The 22,144-nt window shown below is 52.9% G+C and overlaps 1 protein-coding gene across 1 annotated transcript in view; it reads right to left on the minus strand.

The window, feature by feature from the left end:
• UNC13A (unc-13 homolog A) overlaps positions 1 to 21,790 on the minus strand; it is a 93,426-nt gene extending 71,636 nt beyond the window's left edge. Inside the window, exons 1-6 of the mRNA XM_010361438.2 lie at positions 21,769 to 21,790; positions 9,631 to 9,660; positions 8,261 to 8,360; positions 6,180 to 6,297; positions 2,542 to 2,665; positions 873 to 946 (exon numbers count right to left, since the gene is read on the minus strand). Coding sequence (XP_010359740.1) covers positions 873 to 946; positions 2,542 to 2,665; positions 6,180 to 6,297; positions 8,261 to 8,360; positions 9,631 to 9,660; positions 21,769 to 21,790 — 468 coding nt within the window. The remainder of the gene's footprint in view (positions 1 to 872; positions 947 to 2,541; positions 2,666 to 6,179; positions 6,298 to 8,260; positions 8,361 to 9,630; positions 9,661 to 21,768) is intronic.
• Positions 21,791 to 22,144: the final 354 nt, after the last annotated feature.

The following is a 22,144-nucleotide window of genomic DNA, read 5'->3' on the forward strand; positions in this document are numbered from 1 at the left end:
AAAAAAAAAAAAAAAGAGATGGAAACTGTAGACATTGGGAACTCCAGAACAGAGGAAGGAGGGAGTAGGACAAGGGTGAATAAACTACCTGTTGGGTACCGTGTTTACTATTTGAGTAATGCCATGAAATTCCAAACCTTAGCCATAATGCAATATATTCGTGTAACAAACCTGCACATGTACCCCTGAATGGAAAATAAATTTATTTTATTTTATTATTATTATCTATATTATTATTTCGAGACAGAGCCTTGCTCTGTCACCCAGGCTGGAGTGCAGTGGCGTGATCTTGGCTCACTGCAACCTCCGCCTCCCAGATTCAAGTGATTCTCCCACCTCAGCCTCTCGAGGACCTGGAACAACAGGCGCCCGCCACCACGCCTAGCTAATTTTTTGTGTTTTTAGTAGAGATGGGGTTTCACCATGTTGGCCAGGCTGGTCTCGAACTCCTGACCTCAAATGATCTGCCCGCCACGGCCTCCCAAATTGCTGGGATTACAGGTGTGAGCCACTGAGCCTGGCTAATTTTTTTTTTTTTTTTTTTTTTTGTATTTTTAGTAGAGAGAGAGTTTCAATGTGTTGGCCAGGCTGGTCCTGAACTCCTGACTTCAGGTGATTTGCCCACCTTGGCCCCCTAGAGTGCTGGAATTCCAGGCGTGAGCCACTGCGCCTGGTCTCTGCATGTTTCTTGACCCCATCATTGTCTTGAGACTGGACCACATGGATCATGGACGCAGTCAGGTTAACAAAGTTAGAAACAGAGATGCGGGGAAAGACAAACTCAGAGAGAAACAGCATCAGTAAGTGAAAATCGTGGGGAGACAGAGACAGAAACAAGGAAGAAAACAGCCCCCTCCCACCGCAACACTTACTTCATCCTGGTCCCGCATAGCATTGAGCTGCTCCAGCTTCTTAGCCCAGTAGCGAGCCTCCTCTTCAGGAATGTCTGCAAGCAGAGCCGTGTCCATGAGCCTGAAAGCTCCTCCCTGCCCCTCAGTCTCCATCCTCCAGGCCTACTGAGCTCCAGCCAGGCCCTGGTTTCTGGGATCTTTGGCAAAGCCTCAGAAGTAAGGGTGGGCTGGTCTGAGATGTCAAGAGGGTGGATGGAGATGAAGGGGAGGTACCGTGGTGTCTCTGATACCCCTCTTCCTAGAGCTGGATGGAGAATAGTTGGAGGATGAGAGGAGATGGTTCCTAGCCTTTACGAGGGTGGGGAAGCCATTGTTTTTATTTAATTTTTTTAAATTTTTTAATTTTTTTTTTTGAGACGGTGTCTCACTCTGTTGCCCAGGCTGGAGTGCAGTGGAGCAATCCTGGCTCACTGCAACCTTCGCCTCCTGGGTTCAAGCAATTCTCCTGCCTCCGCCTCCCAAGTAGCTAGGATTACAGGTATGCGCCACCACGCCTGGCTAATTTTTTGTATTTTGAGTAGAGACAGGGTTTCTCCATGTTGGCCAGGCTGGTCTGAAACTGCTGATGTCAGGTGATCCATCCACCTCAGTCTCTCAAAGTGCTAGGATTACAGGGATGAGCCACCATGCCCAGCCCATTGTTTTTATTTTTTAGAGATAGGGTCTCACTCTGTCACCCAGGCTGGAGTGCTGTGGCACAATCACAGCTCACTGAAGCCTCAAACTCCTTGGCTCAAGCTATCCTCCCGCCCCTCAGCCTCCTAAATAGTTGGGACTACAGGCGCCTGGTGAATTTCTTTTTCTTTTCTTTTCTTTTCTTTTTTTTTTTTTTTGAGATGGAGTCTCGCTTTGTCATTCAGGCTGGAGTGCAGTGGTGCTATCTCAGCTCACTGCAAGCTCTGCCTCCTGAGTTCACACCATTCTCCTGCCTCAGCCTCCCGAGTAGCTGGGACTACAGGTGCCTGCCACCAGCCTGGCTAATTGTTTTGTATTTTTAATAGAGACGGGGTTTCACTGTGTTAGCCGGGATGGTCTTGATCTCCTGACCTCATAATCCACCCACCTCAGCCTCCCAAAGTACTGGGATTACAGGTGTGAGCCACCGCACCCAGCAGCCACCTCACCTGGTGAATCTTTAACTTTTTCATAGAGATGGGATCTCACTAGATCGCCCAGGCTGGCCTCAAACTCCTGGCCTCAAATGATCCTCCCACCTCAGCCTCCCAAAGTGCCGGGATTACAGGCATAAGACACTGCGCCCGGCCAGCCATGGGTTCTTAGAAGAATGAGGTGGAGAGACTCGAGGTGCTTCAGGAAAGGAAGAGGGGACTATCTGTTCTCAGCATCTGTCTACATGTCTCTCTCTGTCTCTCTTTGTCTCTCTCTCTCTGTCTGTCTCTCCTTCTATCCCCAGCTCACTGTTGCAGCCTCAGGCATCACCAAGGAACAGCCAGGATAGCTCAGCCCTGAGCGCCGTGGGTTTGTGAAACATTTGCAGCTCATTGGGAAGGTACGGGGCCTGGGTCATGGCCTGCAAGCAGCAGGTTCAGCCTGTTGACTCTCCTGGAATAGCTGGTGAGTCCAGAAGTGGGGCCTGGGCTGGGTGAAGGTCCCGTGCCTGGGTACTCACCTAAGGGCAGCTCAAAGCGCGTGTCCAGGAGGATGCGGTGGAAAGTGGGGTCCTTGGTGCCGCAGATCTCGCTGTCCGCCATGATGACCTGGGAGTCCAGTGTCAGCCACTCTCCAGGGCCCTCCTGGAGGTCGGTGGAGGAGGTGTGTGGGTCAGGCATCTGCTACGCTGGTCCCCGGGTCCCCTACTCTCACGAGACATCCCCCTCACCCCTACCCCAAAAGAAAAGTCGTGTCTCCTCTCCCTCTTCCTTTCCTTCCTTCCCTTCTTCCTTTCTCTTTCTCTCATTCCTTCCTTTTCTTTCTTTCTTTCTTTCTTTCTTTCTTTCTTTCTTTCTTTCTTTCTTTCTTTTTTCTTTCTTTCTTTCTTTCTTTCTTTCTTTCTTTCTTCCTTCCTTCCTTCCTTCCTTCCTTTCCTTCTTTTTTCTTTCCCTCCCTCCCTCCCTTCCTTCCTTCTCTCCTTCCCTCCTTCTCTCCTTCCTTCCCTGCTTCCTTCCTTTCTCTCGTTCCTTCCTTTTTCTTTCTTTTTCTTTCTTTCCTTCTTTCTTTCTTTCTTTCCCCTCCCTCCCTCCCTCCCTCCCTTCATTCCTTCTCTTCCTCTCTCTTTCTTTCCTTTTAGAGATGGGGTGTCACTATGTTGCCCAGGCTCATCTCGAACTCCTGGCCTCAACTGATCCTCTTGCCTCAGCTTCCAGTAGCTGGGACTACAGGCACATGCCATTGTGCCTGGCTGTGTCCCATGTTACACATGAGGAAACTGAGACTCAGAGAGGGGAAGGTCTCAGTCCAGGGCCACATGGTGAGTCAGGGGAACCCGAAGCAAAGGACCCAGAGGGGGAGCCCCTTGGGGTTATGTAGGGGCAGTCCCAGCCCGCCATGGCCATTCCCCACCCCTGATAAGGGGTTATGAGACTCTGACTTCAGATAAAAACCCTGGAGCCTCCCAGCATCCAGGGAGAAAGTCCCCCAGGAGAGCGAGCCCATTTCCCCTAGCTCAGGAATGTGAGCCTTTGAGCAACTGGGGTCCACCCTGAACCTCAGTTTGTTCATTATTCAAATGGGAATGACCTTCGGTGGAATCCACTTTCTGCCGCCCCAGGTGACCAGGCCCCCCTCACACTTGAAGGGCCACTGAGGAAATTTTGGGTCTCCCTCAAGGCTTCCTTTTATTTATTTATTTATTTATTTATTTATTTATTTATTTATTTATTTATTTTGAGGCGGAGTCTCGCTCTGTCGCCCGGGCTGGAGTGCAGTGGCCGGATCTCAGCTCACTGCAAGCTCCGCCTCCCGGGTTCACGCCATTCTCCTGCCTCAGCCTCCGGAGTAGCTGGGACTACAGGCGCCCGCCACCTCGCCCGGCTAGATTTTGTATTTTTTTTTTAGTAGAGACGAGGTTTCACCGTGTTAGCCAGAATGGTCTCGATCTCCTGACCTCGTGATCCGCCCGTCTCGGCCTCCCAAAGTGCTGGGATTACAGGCTTGAGCCACCGCGCCCGGCCCCTTTTATATATTTAAATTAAAATTAAATTAAATTAAATTTTTTTTTTTGAGACAGGGTCTCACTCTATCACCCAGGCTGGAGTGCAGTGGCGTGATCTCGGCTCACTGCAATCTCCACTTCCCAGGCTCAAGTGATTCTTCTAACTCAGCCTCCCGAGCTGCTGGGATTACAGGTGTGCGCCAGCACGCCCGGCTAATTTTTTGTATTTTTTAGTAGAGACAGGGTTTCACTATGTTTCCCAGGCTGGTCTACTGAGCTCAGGCAATCCACATGCCTCAGCCTCCCAAAGTGCTGGGATTACAGGTGTGAGCCACCGTGTCCAGCCAAGGCTTCCTTTTAGACTCACTTGCCTAGACTGTTGCAACCATTTCGTCCCTCTGCATTCATTTATTCAAACACAGACACTCACTGGCCAGGTGTGGTGCCTCATGCCTATAATCCCAGCACTTCCAGAGGCCAAGCTGGGCGGATCACTTGAGGTCAGGAGTTCAAGATCAGACTGGCCAACATGGTGAAACCCCATCTCTACTAAAAATGCAAAAATTAGCTGGGTGTGGTGGAGGGCGCCCGTAATCCCAGCTACTCAGGAGGTTGAGGCAGGAGATCACTTGAGCCAGGGAGGTGGAGGTTGCAGTGAGCCAAGATGGTGCCATTGCACTGCAGCCTGGGTGACAGAGCGAGACTCCATCTCAAAGTAAAATAAAATAAAATAAAATAACAAAAACGAACAAACAAAAAACAGTCCCCAGTCCCTCCTCTATACCTAGTTCATACTGGGTGATGCCAGAGGCCCCAAGAGGCCCCAGCCATCATCACCCTGGTCCCTGAGGAGCCCGTAACCCTGGGAAACAGGGCTGGACACAGGCACCCCCAGCCCCATGAGGTCATAGCTAGTCCAGAGGGAGGAAGGAGGACTAAAGGATCCAGAGGGAAGTCAGAGAGGGCTCCCTGGAGGAGGGCATTTGAGAATTTAGAGGGTGATGGCAAGGAGGACACTTGAAGCTCAGGGAACACACTCTACAAAGGTTCAGAGGCTGCAGTCTGGGAGGGGTGGAGGTTAGAGTGTGGGGGAAGATGAGGCTAGTGGGCGGGTGCCATGTGAGGGGCCTCGCAAGGCAGATAGATAGAGGAGGACAGATCAGAGCTCCAGCTATTAAGACCTTCCTGGGGTCAGCATGGAGGGGTTGAGACTTAAGGTCAGGAGGCCAGGGATTGGGCTGTGGGGACAGATGAATAGACACGACCACGGCCTGGCGTGGTGGCTCGCACCTGTAATATCAGCACTTTGGGAGGCTGAGGTGGGCGGATTGCTTGAGCCCAGGAGTTCGAGACCAGCTTGGGCAACATGGCAAAACCTTGTCTCTATTGAAAATACAAAAAAAAAAAAAAAAAAAAAGAAGGGGGCATGGTGGTGTGCACCTGCAGTCCCAGCTGAGGTGGGAGGATCACTTGAGCCTGGAAAGTCGAGGCTGCAATGGGCCATGATCGTGCCACTGCACTCCAGCCTGGGCAACAGAGTGAGACCCTGTCTCAAAAATAAATAATTAAATAAAAAATAGACATCACTGCTACCTGCTGACCATGATGCACAGGCTGAGGGGCCAGGGTTGTTACCTAACACTTTCTTATGAGCTGGTGTAACCTTCCTGCTGCTGCCCATCTGGGACACAAAATGCTAATTGCCTACATTACCCCTTTTCTCCTTCCAAGGTAATACATTTTTAGCTGTGCCTAGGGTTGCACTACCTAGGACTACATTTTCCAGTCTAGGACTACATTTCCCAGAATCTCTTGCAGCTAGGTGTTCGCCACATGTCTAAGTTCTGGCCAATGAGATGTGCATGAACTGCCCCCCTTCTCCCCACCATCACCTTTCTGTGGCTGGAATGAAGATGCAATGGTGAGCCTAAAGCAGCCATTTGGGGCCACAAGGTGGAAGCCACAAGGAAAGAGAGGCAGAGCAAAATGGAAGGTGTATAGGTCCTGGTGACTTTGGAAGGTTTGTGGCAATCCCAAGTGTCTACATTGATGTTGTCGGGGGATTGGAGATAAATGTCCATCTTGTTTAGCCCACTGGTCTCTGGGCTTCTGCAAGGCACTCCTCCTTCCTCACCCTCAGGCCACCCGCCACTCACCTCATTGGACTGGCGGATGGTCCGCAGTGGGATCCACACAGTGCCCACCATTGTGTCCCAGATGAGACCCTTGTTCCACACCTCCACTGTCAGTCCCAAATCCAGACGGTTAATCTCGCTGCGGAAAAAGGAGAAGGGGCATCGAGGGAGCAGGAGGGAGGAAACGGGGGCCCAGAGAGGTTAGTTCATTCACCTGAGAACACACAGCATACTGCAATTCAAACCTAGGCTTGGGAGTGTCCTAGGTGGTAGGGTAACATGGTGGTTCTCATTTTATAGAGGGGAAACTGAGACCAGGGTGGGAAGTTAAGAGCTCGGAGTATCACAAAAGAACCAGGATTCAAAGCCGGGAAGGACAGCTTGGGAACAGATGTTAAACCTCGCCTGCACCTTCATCTTTCTGAGCCCTTCCTTGGCCCTCCAACCCTGATCATGCTGGGTAAGTGAGAAAGAGGCTCAAACACCCTCCGTAGCTCCCTTTACCCCCAGGATAAGGACACTGGGGGCAGCTCTGTCCTTTGCAGTGTCATCTCCATCTAATGACGTGAGGACACAATCCCACCTCAACCTCCAAGCACTTTCCCTGCAGGCCTCGCCCTAGACATATGTGGATTCGGGGGAGCAGGAAATTTAGTGAAATGTGAGATTCACTGAATTTACAGCTCACCAAAGATTTATCTTAAGGAATGTATTTTTAAAATATGGCCGGGCGCGGTGGCTCATGCCTGTAATCCCAGCACTTTGGGAGGCCGCGACAGGTGGATCACCTGAGGTTGGGAGTTCTCCATGTTGGTTGCCTGACCAACATGGAGAAACCCCATTTCCAGTAAAAATTCAAAATCAGGCTGGGCGCAGTGGCTCATGTCTGTAATCCCAGCACTTTGGGAGGCTGAGGCGGGCAGATCACGAGGTCAGAAGATCGAGACCATCCTGGCTAACATGGTGAAACCCCGTCTCTACTAAAAATACAAAAAATTAGCCGGGCGTGGTGGCGGGCGCCTGTGGTCCCGGCTGCTCGGGATGCTGAGGCAGGAGAATGGCGTGAACCCGGGAGGCGGAGCTTGCAGTGAGCCGAGATGGCACCACTGCACTACAGCCTGGGCAACAGAGCGAGACTCTGTCTCGGACAAAAAAAAAAAAAAGGAAAAAAAAATCTGTTGGCCAGGTGTGGTGGCTCACTTCTGTAATCCCAGCACCTTGGGAGGCTGAGGTGGGCGGATCACATGAGTCCAGGAGTTTGAGACTAGCCTGGCCACCATAGTGAAACACCATCTCTACTTAAAACACAAAAATTAGCCGGGTGTGGTGGCACACGCTTGTAATCCCAGCTACTTGGGAGACTGAGGCAGGAGGATCACTTGAATCTGGGAGGTGGAGGTTGAAGTGAGCCGAGATCACGCCACTGTACTCCAGCCTGGGCAACAGAGTGAGGCTCTGCCTCAAAACAAACAAACAAACAAAACTGGTGGCAAGGCCTGGGAAGGCATGATGTCCTGAAATTGTAGCTCGGGGGTAGTGGTCAGGGAGGGCTTCACTGAGGAGGTGACACAAGCTGAGTCCTGAAGGAGAGGAGCCAGCTGGGGACAGGAAAGCAAGTGCAAGGGCCCTGGGGCAAGAACAAACTGGGAGATGTTGGAGACAAGGGGCAGAGGTGGGTGTGGCTGGGGCAGGTGAGGGAGATAGAGCGAGAAGCTGGTGGGAACTGCGGGGAAGGCTGTGGGTTTTATTGTGAGGTCGATGAGCCATGGACAAGTTTGGAAAATGGGAGCGACAGGATGTGATTTGCAGTTTTAAAAATATCCCCCTGGCTGCCTGGAGAACAGATTGTAGGAGGTGGATGGCACAGGAGGCCAGGGCGGAGGCTGGCGGGCAGCAGGGACTTGGCTAGTGGCCACGGAGACCAAAGGAAGGGATTGGATTGGGGATGTGCTTTGGAGGCGAGGGTGATAAGGTGGACATGGGAAGAGGGAGGACAGAGGGGAGTCGCCCAGGATTCCCTGGTGTCCAGCTCTGCCCTGAGGGGCCAGCGAGGTGCTGGGCTATGTCAGGGGCCCAGGCCATGCCAGACACTGCAGACTCACAACATGAAATCCTGCTCCCAGCTGGGCTGGCTGCCCCGCACCGCGATGGTCGTGCTCTTGACATTCTGAACTTTCAGGGTCACGTACGTGTTGAATTTCTCTGTGGCAGTGAGAGCAGGGGTCAGCGCTGGGGTTCAGGGACTCTGCAATGCCCTTCCCAAGCTCTAGACGATCTGCTATGATCCCTTCGGGAATTTCTGGGTCACTCACCCCCTAACCCACAACCCTACCCTCAGGGCACAAGGGAGGGGCCTCAGTGCCGGGAGACGTGGAATTTTGGGATACTTCATCCAGCTGCTTCAAAATGACCATCTCATTGGTTTTCGGCTAAAAAGACTGAGGTCCTAGGAAAGGGGAACAACATTGACTGTAAGAAATCCGCTTTGCAGGCTGGGCATGGTGGCTTGCGCCTGTAATCCCAGCACTTTGGGAGGTCAAGGCGGGAGGATTGCTTGAGCCCAGGAGTTCAAGACCAGCTTGGGCAACTTGGCAAAATCCTATCTCTACTAAAAATACAAAAAATAATTAGCTGGGTACAGTGGCGCCCACCTGTGGTCCCAGCTACTTAGGAGGCTGAGGTGGGAGGATCGATTGAGCCTGGGAGGTTGAGGCTGTAGTAAGGCATGATTGCACCACTGCACTCCAGCCTCAAAAAATAAAAATTTAAAATTAAAATAATAATAATACAAAAAAGGCAGGGCAAGGTAGCTCACGCCTGTAATCCCAGCACTTTGGGAGGCCGAGGCGGGCGGATCATTTAAGGTCAGAAGTTTGAGACCAGCCTGGCCAACATGGCGAAACCCCATCTCTACTAAAAATTAAAAAATTAGCTGGGCATGGTAGAAGGTGCCTGTAATCCCAGCTACTTGGGAGGCTGAGGCAGGAGAATCGCTGCTTTAACCTGGAGGCAGAGTTTGCAGTGAGCCGAGATCACACCACTGCACTCCAACAGAAGGAGACTCTGTCTCAAAAAAAAAAAAAAAAAAAGAAGAAGAAGAAGAAAAAGAAGGAAAGAAAAGAAAGAAACTCCTTTCGCCTCTCTCAGCTTCATTTTCCCCACCTGTAGACTCGTTTAGGAGTCCCCATTCTGCCTCTTAGGACCCTGGGAAGGGCCATTGGCTCAGGGCAAGCCCCACCCCTTACAGAGTCTCCGACGATGGCTGGGGAGACCCCCGGACCCTCATACAAACTGCAGGGACCCCAGGCCAAGGGCTGCCCCTCCCCCTATTTAATCCTCTGACCCCTCTCCTGATGCTCCGAAGACATAAAGCCCAAGTCTAAGTCTGAGCTGGGACCCTCTCCCCAGTTTCTCCAAGAGACAAACAGACAGACAGACAACACGGGACAGGACAGCAAAAGAAGCCACTTACCTTGGGCACCATCAAACTTGGCTTTTTTGACTGTGGAGAGAGACAGAGATAGGGAAGGGAGACGGGAGAGATGTGGGGAGAAGAAAGGCAAAGATACAGAGAGATTCAGAGACACATCAAGATAGAGACATAAGGAGAGAGACACAGAGGAGAGACAGGCAAAGATAAAAAGCAAAAGACAGATGTTAAAAAGATAAAGATAGAAACAATGTCAGAGACAGAGACAAGGGGAGGAGGAGATGTAGGAAAGAGGAGGCAGGGATGAGAGGGAGAGAGAGAAGCCATCAGACAGATGAGCACAGGCAACCCTAGAATGGAAGGAAATTTGGACCCTGAGAGCATTCCCTACCTGCCCCCTCCCTCCATCCCCTGTCCCCATCAAATTCCCCAAGCTCCCCAATTAGCTGTGCCTTTACCCACAATTGAACAAGATTAGAAAGAAAGAGCTGGGCAGATGGTGGGAGAGGCCTCCTACAGGAAGCCCTCCAGGACTGTCCCAGAAGAAGAGGGGAAGTTGAGGAGGTGGAAAAGAAGAAGGCGAGGATAAAGACAATCTCTGATGGCTCCACCAGCCCTGTCAGGTCAGCAAGACCTCTCCCTCAATTGTCCAGCTTAGTCTGCGATGTCAAATGCTCCTAGGGTTTGGGAAAGCTGGGTGAGGTGGAACAAAGCAACCCAGAGAGCTGGCTGTCAAAATGCTTGTGGAGGGCAAGGCGCGGTGGCTCACACCTATAACCCCAGCACTTTAGGAAGCTGAAGCAGGTGGATCACCTGAGGTCAGGAGTTCGAGACCAGCCTGGCCAACACAGTAAAACCCTGTCTCTACTAAAAATACAAAAATTAGCCAGGTGTGGTGGTGGGCGCCTATAGTCTCAGCTACTCGGGAGGCTGAGGCAGGAGAATCACTTGAACCCAGGAGGTGGAGGTTGCAGTGAGCCAAGATCATGCCACTGCACTCCAGCCTGGGCAACAGAGTGAGACTCTTGTCCCAATAACAACCAAAAGTAATGCACCTGGCTCCTGGCTGGAGGGTTGACAGAGATTGTCCAGCCCCACTTGCTTGTGGGAGGTGCAACCTGAATATATGTCAGGCACTGCCCCCCGCCCCTGCAGTCTTCTCACATTTCATATAATCCCACAGCCCCAAGAGATTCAAAGCCATTTCGCCCCATCTTGGCTCTTCTCAACAAGTATTCAGTTTCCACTGCCAACACCTCTCACACCTTGCTTTTGTCCTCCACATCTTTTTCCTCCACTAATTCTCTACTCCCACCCCCAATCTTCTCCCACACTGAGCTCTTCCCTCCCTTTCCTTTCTTTTTTTCTTTTTCTTTTTTTTTTTTTTTTTTTTTTATTTTTTTGAGGGACCGAGTCTTGCTCTGTTGCCCAGGCTGGAGTACAGTGGTGCCATCTCAGCTCATTGCAACTTCTACCTCCCAGGTTCAAGCAATTTAGCTGGGACTATGGGCCAGCTAATTTTTGTATTTTTTAGTGGAGACTGGGTCTCACTATATGTTGGCTAGGCTGGTCTCGAACTCCTGACCTCAGGTGATCCGTCTGCCTTGGCCTCCCAAAGTGCTGGGATGACAGGCGTGAGCCACTGCACCGGCCCCTTTTGTTTCTTCCCTCTTTTCTTCTCCCTTTTTCCTTTTCAAACTAGTGTCTTTGTTTGTGTAGGCAGTGCATGCACATGTTGTAAAATCCAAAACAACCAAAAGATTAGACACTGAGAATAAAGCTCTTTCCATCCCAGCTCTTCGTCTCCCTCCCAGATGCAATCAACGTTGGCAGTTCCTTGTACCACTGGAGATGGTCCATGCGTCGGCAATCATACCCACGTTCCTCTTGCTTGATTTCCAAGACAAATGGTAGCATTTGACACCCACTCTTCTAATCCTTCATGTTTTTTCAGTATGTCTTGAAGAGTGTGTACTAGTGAGCTGAAGGATAAATTCCTAGAAACAGAATTGTGTTTCTATGGGCAGATGTCACAGCCTCCCATCCCGGGTTTGTATCTCTGTCCTCATCGCTTGAATTTCTGTCTCACAAAAGGCACCTGCGTGGAGCCAGTGAAGAGAGAATTCTCATGAAGAGCGGGGGAAGTGTGATGGCCCTAAACACATGTCAGTGAAGACTGTCTGTTCCTGGCCAGGCGCAGTGGCTCATGCCTGTAATCCCAGCACTTTGGGAGGCCAAGGCAGGTGGATCACTTGACGTCAGGAGTTCGAGACCAGCCTGAACAACATGGGGAAACCTCGTCTACCCTAAAACTACAAAAATTAGCCGGGCGTGGTGGCACGCACCTGTAATACCAGCTACTCGGGAGGCTGAGGCGGGAGAATCGCTTGAACCTGGAAGGCAGAGGTTGCAGTGAGCCGAGTTGTGCGACTGCACTGCAGCCCTTGGCTGGGCCTTGAGAGAGGTGAGTGCTGGTTTGAGCTGGGTTCAGATTCCAGAGCTGTGTGACCGTGGGCAAGTGAATCCCTGTCTCTGGTTCATCTCTGTTTGGTTCCATCTCTGTCTTTTTTTTTTTTTTTCTAGGTCTGGTTTTCTCTCTCACATCCTCAGCCCCACCCAACCCCCAGGGAGCGCACCCACCCAGCACCTCACCCCTGGGACTGAAAGAGGCTCAGGAACACTCAGGAATGTGCCCAGCAGGAGCTTGGGGCCTGGCTCCTGAAGGAGGTCCAGCCTGCAGGGGTGGGGACTCTCTGTGAAAGGGGTGGGCAGGGGAAGGGGCAGGAGGGAGAATGGTGATGGGGTTGGGGGTGGAGGGGACGCTGACAGAGGCTGAGAAAGGCACCCACAGCTGGAGGGATTCATATAGGGAGAGGAGAGAGGAAGAAATGATGGGCGTGAAAGCAAGAGAGGAGAGTCTGGACAGATGGAGAGTAATAGAGACACAAGGAGACAGCGAGAGCACCAGGCATAGAGGCACATGCCTGTAATCCCAGCTACTAGGGAGGCTAAGGCAGGAGGATCCCTTGAGCCCAGGAGTTCAAGACCAGCCTAGCCAATGTCGTAAGATCCCATGTCTAAAAACAATAATTTAAAAGAGAGAAAGAGGCCAGGCATGGTGGCCCACACCTGTAATCCCAGCACTTTGAGCCTGAGGCAGGTGGATCACATGAGGTCAGGAGTTCGAGACCAGCCTGAGCAACATGGTGAAACCCTGTCTTTACTAAAAATACAAAAATTAGCTGGGCGTGGTGGTGCACACCTGTAATCGCAGCTACTCGGGAGGCTGAGGCAGGAGAATCACTTGAACCTGGAAGGCGGAGGTTGCAGTGAGCCAAAATCGCACCACTGCACTCCAGCTTGGGTGACAGAGTGAGACTCTGTCTCCAAAAAAAATAAATATAATATAATAATATTATTTATTATTATTAATAAAAGAGAGAGAGAGAAAGATTTCCACTGGGGGGTCAGGCAGGTGGAGGAGACACTGGGGAGAGGAGAGGCAGCTGGGGGAGAAGAGTGGGGATGCATATGGGGGTGGGAAAGTGACAGGCTCTGGGGGGACTCACTGGGGTCTAGCTTGAGCTGGGCTCACTTGAAGCTCCTCCAACTGTGCCCCGTTTTATAAACCATGGATTTAGGCTCAGAGGGGAGCCCAGTAGCTCCTTGATCTTTTCTGTGTGTGTGAGCCTCTCTCTCTTTCCCCATCCTTGTCTCTCATCTCCCTCCTCCCTGTTCTATTTCCCTCCACTCTGGTTGCCTTCTTTTCCTCTCTGTTCTCCCCTTCTCTCTCTGACTGTCTCTGCCCTTCTTGTGCTCCTCCCTTGGTCAATCAGCTCCTCTTCCCTAAGCCTCAGCTCCTTCCCGCAGCCTCTCTTGGCTGGAGGGGAATGATCTCCGTTGGGGTCCTCAGGCAATGGGGGACCGGCTGGAGGGCTGTACCCTCTGACAGCTGAAGCCAGGCTCCGGCCCTTAGCGCCCTGCCGAGGTCCAGGGTGAGGACATCCACGATTTTTCATCGCTGGGGCTCGGAGTGGGAGAGGGGTCTCAGAGGGAAAAGGGGACAGGGAAGGGGGCCGAGAGTGGAGAGAGGGTTCTCAGGAGGGAAGGGGGTTCGCTGTGGGGGAGGGGATTCGGGAAGGGGGATAGGCGCAGAGAGGAGGGTGTTCTCAGGGGGAGGGGCTTGGAGGAGGAAGGGTGCTCAGAGAAGGAACCGAGTCTCTCTCCCCCTCTTCCCCCGTCAGTAAATGGTCCCTGAGTCACCGTCTTCGTCGTCACATCCCGCCACCTCCCCGCCCGCGCCGGGTTGCGGTATCAGGGTCAGCGGGGCGGAAGCACCACCCTTCCCCAGCTGGCTCCAGCGGGCTTCGGGTCACACGCATGAGGCTATTTATAGCGTGGGCGCGCGGAGGGCGTGGGCGGCGCGCCGGCGGGCAGGGGGGCGGGGACGAGGGGGGTGCCCACTGCGGTCCCCAGCGACGAGCGGGTGAAGACACCGCGTCATGCGGCCTCAAAGGTCTTTGGGGCCCCCCAGCAGCGCTGACAGATGAATGTAGTGGCTGAACCCGGGAGGCCGAGGCAGGAGTTCAGGCTGCGGGATACCTCTGCAGCCTGGCTCGGCGCCTCAGTTTCTGCATCTGGAAAATGGGGAGACGGTGTGGCTGACCTCCCTTCCCTCTCCTTTCTCCTCCTCTTCCTCCCTCCTCTTCTTCTCTCACCCCTTCTGCAGAATCATGATTATAGTGTCGTATATACTACTATTATTATTACTGGTATCATTACTGTTTTTATTATTTGGTTGTGTTCTAAAGGTGTCTCTGGCCTGGATTCTAGGATTTGAACACCCTGGATTCTTTTCTTTTTCTTTCTTTTCTCTCCTTTTTTTTTTTTTTTTTTTTTTTTGACAGGGTTTCTGTCTGTTGCCCAGGCTCCAGGCTGAAGGGCAGTGGTGTGATCATCATGGCTCACTGCAGCCTCGACCTCCCAGGCTCAAGCGATCCTCCCCACTCAACCTCCCGAGTAACAGAGACTGCATGTGCGCACCACCATGTTTGGCTATTCTTTTTTATTTTATTTATTTTATTTATTTGTAGAGATGGGGTCTTACTATGTTGCCATGGCTGGTTTCAAGGCTCAAGCGATCTTCCTACCTCGGCCTCCCAAAGTGTTGGAATTACAGGCATGAACCACATGGCTGACTGACCCTGGATTTTAATTAAGGGGGACTCCAGTCTTGGGAGAACTCGTTTCCTGACTTGCCACGTGGAATGGGGTGGGGAGACAGGAGGTGGAGATCCAGCTGTCTAGGGCTTCTGAAAGCCCACCCGCCCCAGGATTAGCTTGGGGGAGGGGAGGAAGCGTAGAGAATCCAGAAATAGATTCTAGGAGATTTGATCGTTTTGTGTGTGATGTTGGTGGAGGGCATTTCAGCGGGAGATGGATGGGCTTTAGGATAAAAGACCTCAGCTCTGCTGGTTTCGCATCTGGGAGAGACTAAATGAGGACCCTTATCCTCCGTTGACACAAATAGACCAGAGCCAGACTGAGCCTTCAGTGTAAAAAACACCAAGAACATGGAGTTCCAGAGAGCTTCAGGAATCAGGAATTTCTGTGTGTGTTGTTTACCATGTACCACTTAGAACTAGGCCTAGCCTATAGTAGGTGCTCATTAAATAGTAATTCATGGAAGGAATGACGTCACCTCCTCCAGCAGCCCTGGGAGGTTGAGCTAAGAGCTGTCCCCCAGTAGCCCCGGCAGGCGCTGTCCACAGTGCTGAATGCTCGGTCCCCGCCCCTGTACCCTCAATGAACTTGGCTCCCTCCTGCGAGTGGGCCTGGGGACCCCTCTTGGAGCGCTCCTCAGGCCCCAGAATGTAGTGGACTCTCGGAAATGTCCTACACTCAGAACTGCCTTCCAGAAAGCTTTTAGTCCCCATTAATAAAAACATCATCATTGATTTTTTTTTTTTTTTTTTTTGAGACGGAGTCTCACTCTGTAGCCCAAGCTGGAGTGCAGTGGCGCGATCTCGGCTCACTGCAAACTCCACCTTCGGGGCTTCAGCAATTCTCGTGCCTCAGCCCCCTGAGTAGCTGGGACTACAGGCGCCCACCACCATACCCAGCTAATTTTTTTTGTATTTTAGTAGAGACTGGGTTTCACCATGTTGCCCAGGGTGGTCTTGAACTCCTGAGCTCAGGCGATACGCCCGCCTCGGCCTCCCAAAGTGCTGCGATTACAGGCGTAAGCCACCGCGCCCGGCCCATCATTGATTTTTCATGTCTTTTGCTCATGATTATTGGGCCTTCCTGTAGGCCGGGCATCGTGCCAAGGGCTCTGCAAGCCTCATTGGAGAGTTCTGGCAAACATAGATGGTAGGTGTTACTCCTGTGCCCATTCCACAGATGAGCACACCAAGGAATGCAGAGGATGTGGGACTTGCCAGGAAGTGGTGGACTTACGAATTCACACTCAGGTGTGCTGGACCCAGAATGCCCTTATTGGCACCTTGCAGAAGAGGTCCATTGTATGTGGAAGAAAAGTGAGGCCAGGTTAGGCTACAGTCCTGAAGATGCAACTCCGGAGGGCATCCCACGAGGACGGTAGAAGCTAAGACCTAGATGCAGCTCCTCCTACCTGGAAGGTATCAGAGACTGAGTAGCCAGGAACAGAGGGATGTGTGAAGGCTTCTTAGGCAAGGGGCAGGGGAATAGCACCGATGAATGGAGAGATTGTGACATGTCTGTTTACTAGATGCATGAAAGAAGAAAGCAATGCTGGCTGGGCACGGTGGCTCATGCCTGTAATCCCAGCACTTTGGGAGGCCAAGGCAGGTAGATCACTGGACAGTCAGGAGTTTGAGGCCAGCCTGGCCAACTTGGTGAAATCCCATTTCCACTAAAAATACAAAAAATTACCTGGGCATGGTGGTGTGCATCTGTAATCCCAGCTACTTGGGAGGCTGAGACAGGAGAATTGCTTGAACCCAGGAGGCGGAGGTTACAGTGAACTGAAATTGTGCCACTGCACTCCAGCTTGGGCATCAGAGCCAGACTCTCTCATAAATAAATAAATAAATAAATAAATAAATAAATAAATAGAAGAAGGCTATCCCAGGGCAGATCCTCACCCCACAGAAGGGACTTGGCTGTCTCCCAGGTCCTGGGGGCTGAGAGAAGGCTCAACCTTCTCCTGCCAACCCCAGTAGGCTCTGAAGTCAGTCAGCTCCACCTCTGGCTCTGTTACACCAGGCAAGTTGTTAAAGCTCCCTGAGTCTCAGTTTTCCTCATCTGTACAATGGGGCTACTGTGAGAGTTAAAGAGGGCATGGGCATAAAAATCCTCAACATTGTGCCTATGAAATGCTGGGCCAGGCACGGTGGCTCGAGCCTGTAATCCCAGCACATTGGGAGGCCGAGGCAGGAGGATCACTTGAAGTCAGAGTTTGAGACCAGCCTGGCCATTAGAGATGTATTTGTATTTTAGTAGAAATGAGAAACCCCATCTCTACTAAAAATACAAAAATTAGCCAGGCGTGGTGGCACATGCCTGTAATCCCAGCTACTTGGGAGGCTGAGGCAGGAGAATCGCTTGAACACAGAAGGTGCAGGTTTCAGTGAGCCGAGATCACACCACTGCATTCCAGCCTGGGTGACACAGTGAAACCGTGTCTCAAAAAAACAAAACAAACAAACAAACAAAAGCTGGATAAATGGGGTTTGTTGTTGATATTATTGTAAGTTGTGAAGCAAACCTGCCCTCACCTAAATTCACTGATTTGTTCATGTCATTTATTCATAAAATGTTTATGGAGCCTTTAAAACATCAGTTGGTGTGGTGGCTCACACCTGTAATCCTAGCACTTTGGGAAGCTGAGGAGGGTGAATCACTTGAGCCCAGGAGTTCAAGACCAGCCTGGGCAACAGGGCAAAACCCTGTTTCTGCAAAAAATAAAAATAAATAAATAAAAGTTAGTAGGGTGTGGTGGTGCATGCCTGTAGTCCCAGCTACTTGGGAGACTGAGGCGGGAGGATTGCTTAAGCCCTGGAGGTCAAGGCTGCAGCAAGCTGAGATCGTGCCACTGCACTGCAGCCTGAGTAACAAGTTTTGAGTGAGACTCTGTCTCAAAACAAAACAAAACATCAAGTGGCCGGTGCAAAATGCTGTGAAGCACATAGGAAGATCTGGAACTGACCTTTCACACCACCATGGTTTTGCTCATGCTGTTCCCTCCACCCAGAGCATCATCTCCCTCCTGCTAATCTCTCCCTCATCACATCTTCTGAGACTCAAATAAATGGTGGTGGTGGTGCAATCAGGGCAGGCTTCCCAGAGGAAGAGAGCCCTGGATACCCCACTCCTCAGCTCCCTTAGCCCTCCCTCATCTCTTTCATTCTAACCCCATGGGAGGTGCATGGGTGGTGAATAGGAATAGGGTTGGGTCCCCAGAGCCAGGAACAGTGCCTGGTATACAGTTGGTGCTCAATTAATGCTTGTTGCGTAAATAAAATGAGTGACTCCATGAAGGAACCAGGTAGCATTTGCCATTCACAGCCTCAGGATCCTGCCAGGACCTCGTGAGTGGATTAAAATGTTGGGGAGCAGCGGGACTCCACATGGATAAGTAAATGAAGGGGGCAGAAATAAGGCCCATGCATCCTACAGGGTGGTCTGCTATGTGTTGGTGCTGGGTGTTTACACAAGAGCTTGCATTTGCCTGTACTTGCTTGGATATTCGCAGCAGTAGTTGGCTCATCTTACCAGAGCAGGCAGGTGCCTGCCTGTACATGGATATGAGTGTGCATTGTGCAGGGTATGTGCACCATTTCAGTGCAGGTGGGAGTCTGCACATGTGTGTCTGGGAGTGGGGTGTCACTGCATCAGAGACACACTGGTGTGTGTGAGCTTGTGGGTGATATGTTAGGTGGAAAACACACATACTGATGTTTGCACGTGTACATGGATGCAGTTCTGTGGCAGCTGTATTTATCTGCATACATGTATGCACTTGTGTGCAATGAAATACTCAAATGTGTATTTACTTGTATGCATCATCATCCACTTGCTGAAAGGGGGTGGTTTGAATGTCCAGGCAAGTGTTGTCATGTGCGTACACACATGGCTTTGACATATGCTTATACGAATATATGTGTGCTTCATGGGGTTGGGGACCTTAACAGATATTTATGGGTACATGTCTGAGCGTTAGGACATGAGTGAATCTCTCTTTTTGAGATAGAGTCTCACTCTGTTGCCCATGCTGGAGTACAGTGGCAGGATCTCAGCTCACTGCAACTTCCACCTCCCATATTCAAGTGATTCTCCTTCCTCAGCCTCCCAGGTGCACACCACTAAGCCTGGCTAATTTTTTGTATTTTTTTAGTAGAGACAGAGTTTTACCATGTTGGCCAAGCTGGTCTTGAACTCCTGACCTCAAGTGATCTGCCCACCTTGGCCTCCCAAAGTCAAAGTGATGAGATTACAGGCCTGAGCCACTGCGCTCAGCTGGACATGAATGGATCTTTATGTGACATGTATATTGTGAATATTCATCAGACACACGTGGATACATCTATATGCGTGCTGGCAGACACACACACACACTCACACGTGTGTTGCCAGGACTATATCTGTAGTGGCAGACTGTGTCCTATATACATGTATATGCTTGTATTCACACAGGCGTTTGAGTACACACGTGTGCCTATGGAGTGCGCCTTCCCAGGCACATGGTCTGCGTGGAGCCTTCGTACATCCTAAGCATTTGTGTCCACACAGGAACAAGTTTGGGTATGAATGTGTGTAGGGATTGGCAAACGCCTGTGGGTCCCCAGTGGAGGGGAGGCGGGGCAGGTATTTCCTCAACTGAGCTCAGGCAACACATCAACCCATCTCAGCCTAGCTTTACTCCTGCCAAGCCCACCCCAACACTCCCATCTCTCCTGCTCAACCATCCCAGCCCCTCCTCTCTCTGGGCACCGTCCCACCTCTCCCTGGGAGACTGGCCTCACCCAGCACTTCTTCTTCTCCCCACCCCTCCCTGTCTCCTACTCCTCCTCACTCCAACCTCACACCTCGCTTTACACCTCAGGGCCTTACCTCCCACCCCTGTCAACCTCTTCCCCAGCCTTGCCCCTCCCAGCAATTCCTCTCCACTCAGCCAGGTCCCTCTCTATAAGGTCCACAGAATCCAGCACAGTCCTCCCCCCACGTCTCTGTTTCTGGAAGCCTCATCCCTCTTGCCTCCTGCTGCCCCCCTTAATGCCACCCCCGCAGCCGAGCCTCCTGTTTGCGTCAGAGTTAAGGGTGAGATCCCCGCCCCCCTCACTCCACTAGGCAAACCTTCCAGAGAAGCCCAACTTGAAGGATGTGAGGCAGGGTTGGGCGAGATGCTGGGGGGAGAAGAGAGAGGACAGAGGAGTCGGCCAGGAACAGCCGCGTCGGAACCTCCTCCAGTGCTGCCCCTAAGAGCCCGGCTACTTAGGGCAGGGGGAGAGGTCAGTAGGGGATCTGGACATTCAACTTCTCCCATTCCGTCCTCAGGCCTAGGCGGTGGAGGCCACCTAGGGGTCTTCTTCACTTCCCTACTCCCTTAACTCCATAAGCCTGGAGGCTAGGGGCTGGAGGAGTTGACCTTTGACTCTAGGGACCCTTCTTCCACCACCCCCAGCCCCGTCCAGCAGAAACGAGCTTAGAGAAAGGAGGCCCCTGTCCCTTTAAGAACACCCGCGTCCACGCCGGCCCATCCCGGCCTGATTTGCACTCGGAAGCCGCCGCGGCGGGGAGCGGGCGGGCGGGGCAGGGTTTGTGAATGAAGTGGCCGAGGGGGAGGGGAGGGAGGAGGAGGGGCGGCGGGGGCGGTTCCTGGATCCCAGGCCTGCCCACCCTGGGTCCAGGCAGCAGGAGTTCAGCACACACACGCTTCCTGTCGCTCGAGGTCTCCCGAAGCCTGCCGTCTCAGGCTTGGCCGACACACCCCTTCCCCCACCCCAGCCTTCTTGAAGTGGGTGGGAGTGATGGGGGGACCCCAGTCCTTAAGAACCAGGGGTTCAGAGCTTTATAGGCGTTGAACGGCGGTCCACCTCCACCCTTGCCGCCCAAGGTCTCCCAGAGCTTGAGTTCTCAAACGGGAGTGCCCAGAACGCCTGGGTTCGGGTGGGCTGGCTTCTCCCCAACCCCAGAGCCATAAAGGTGTGGGGTAGGGGGTCATGCCCCTCCCACGTCTCCCTCCCTCCCCCAACCCCAACGCATAGCGTGGGCCTGGGCGTGGGCTTCTGTGCAGATGGCGTTCTGGCCCCAAAATAGCTCCCCCCGCCACCCCACGTCTCCCTCCCTCCCTCTCTCCAGCGCAAAGTGGGTGAGGTGAGGATGGGCCGGGAGGGGGACCAGGGGACATTGCTCTTCCAAGAAGTAGGCTCCCTGCCAAGAAGGCCCTGAAACGTGTTTGGGAGAACCGGAGGGGGCAGGGAGCAGGAAGATCTTCTGGCCATTCCTCCAACCCCCTCACTCGGGAGACCAAAGAGTTAACTGGAAAAGCGCCCCCAGACCCCCAGTCACAGCCCTCTCTGGACGTTGGGAGGGGTCTCCTGTATCCACACTCCCCCCACTCCAGTCCTCTTTACACCCAGGGCTGGGAGAGTCCTAGAACTCGTGGATGTCCTGATGGCCAAGCCCCTCTACCCACATCTTACATCCCCACGGCTTGAAGAACCCTCCCGCCGCACTCTCCTTCGAATTTCCAGCTGGGTCCGCGTCCATGAGGACCCGAAGCCCAGCCCACAATACCAGACCCCTTCCAAGTACCCCTGCAGGCTTCAATCAAACTACCCAGCCCAGACTCTTCCTCACTGACCCTCTAAAAACCCGGTCTACACAGACGCCCCAGTCTAGATCGTTTCCAGGTAGAACCCTGGATCCCCGTCCACGTCCACACGGGCCTCCGCGTTCAGCCGCAACCACACGACCCCTCCAGCAGCGGCCACCAGGACCCCTGAGAGCCCTGCCGTGTCTACACGGATCACCCCTTCCGGGGCCCTGCTGCGTCGAAAAGGGCTACCCCTCTCAAAAGTCCAGCCGCCTGGACTCGGGCCACCCCCCAGGATCCCCCTAGGAGCTGCATCCATGCGGACCCCGAGCCCAGCCCGCGTCCAAACGGGTACCCCGACCCCCAGCCTCGCCTCCTACCTCCAACGCACAGCAGAGACATGTCTCCGAGCTCGCAGGCGGGCCGGAGGCGGCCGGGCCGGCTCTGTCGGGTCGGGTTCAGCGGCCGCTGGGCTGGGGCATCTCCCGGCTGCAGCCCGCGCTTGGCTCACGCCGGGGCCCGGCCGCCACCGGCCATCTTGGTTCAGCACCGGGGGCGCGGACAGCGCCTGACGTGGCGCCGATGCGGGGCGCAGGCGGAGCCCAGGGACGCCTGATGGGGCGGGGGCGCTGCAGGCTGGGGGGGCGTTAAAGGGCCTGGCTCCGGGAAGGGGCGCCCCGCCCCAAACCTCCTCGTTGCAGGGGGGACAAGGGGCGAGGGCGGCCCCCAAGCAGGTTTCCTCCCGTGCAGACCCCC

The sequence above is a fragment of the Rhinopithecus roxellana genome, chromosome 8, assembly GCF_007565055.1.
Source record: "Rhinopithecus roxellana isolate Shanxi Qingling chromosome 8, ASM756505v1, whole genome shotgun sequence".
Taxonomy (NCBI): domain Eukaryota; kingdom Metazoa; phylum Chordata; class Mammalia; order Primates; family Cercopithecidae; genus Rhinopithecus; species Rhinopithecus roxellana.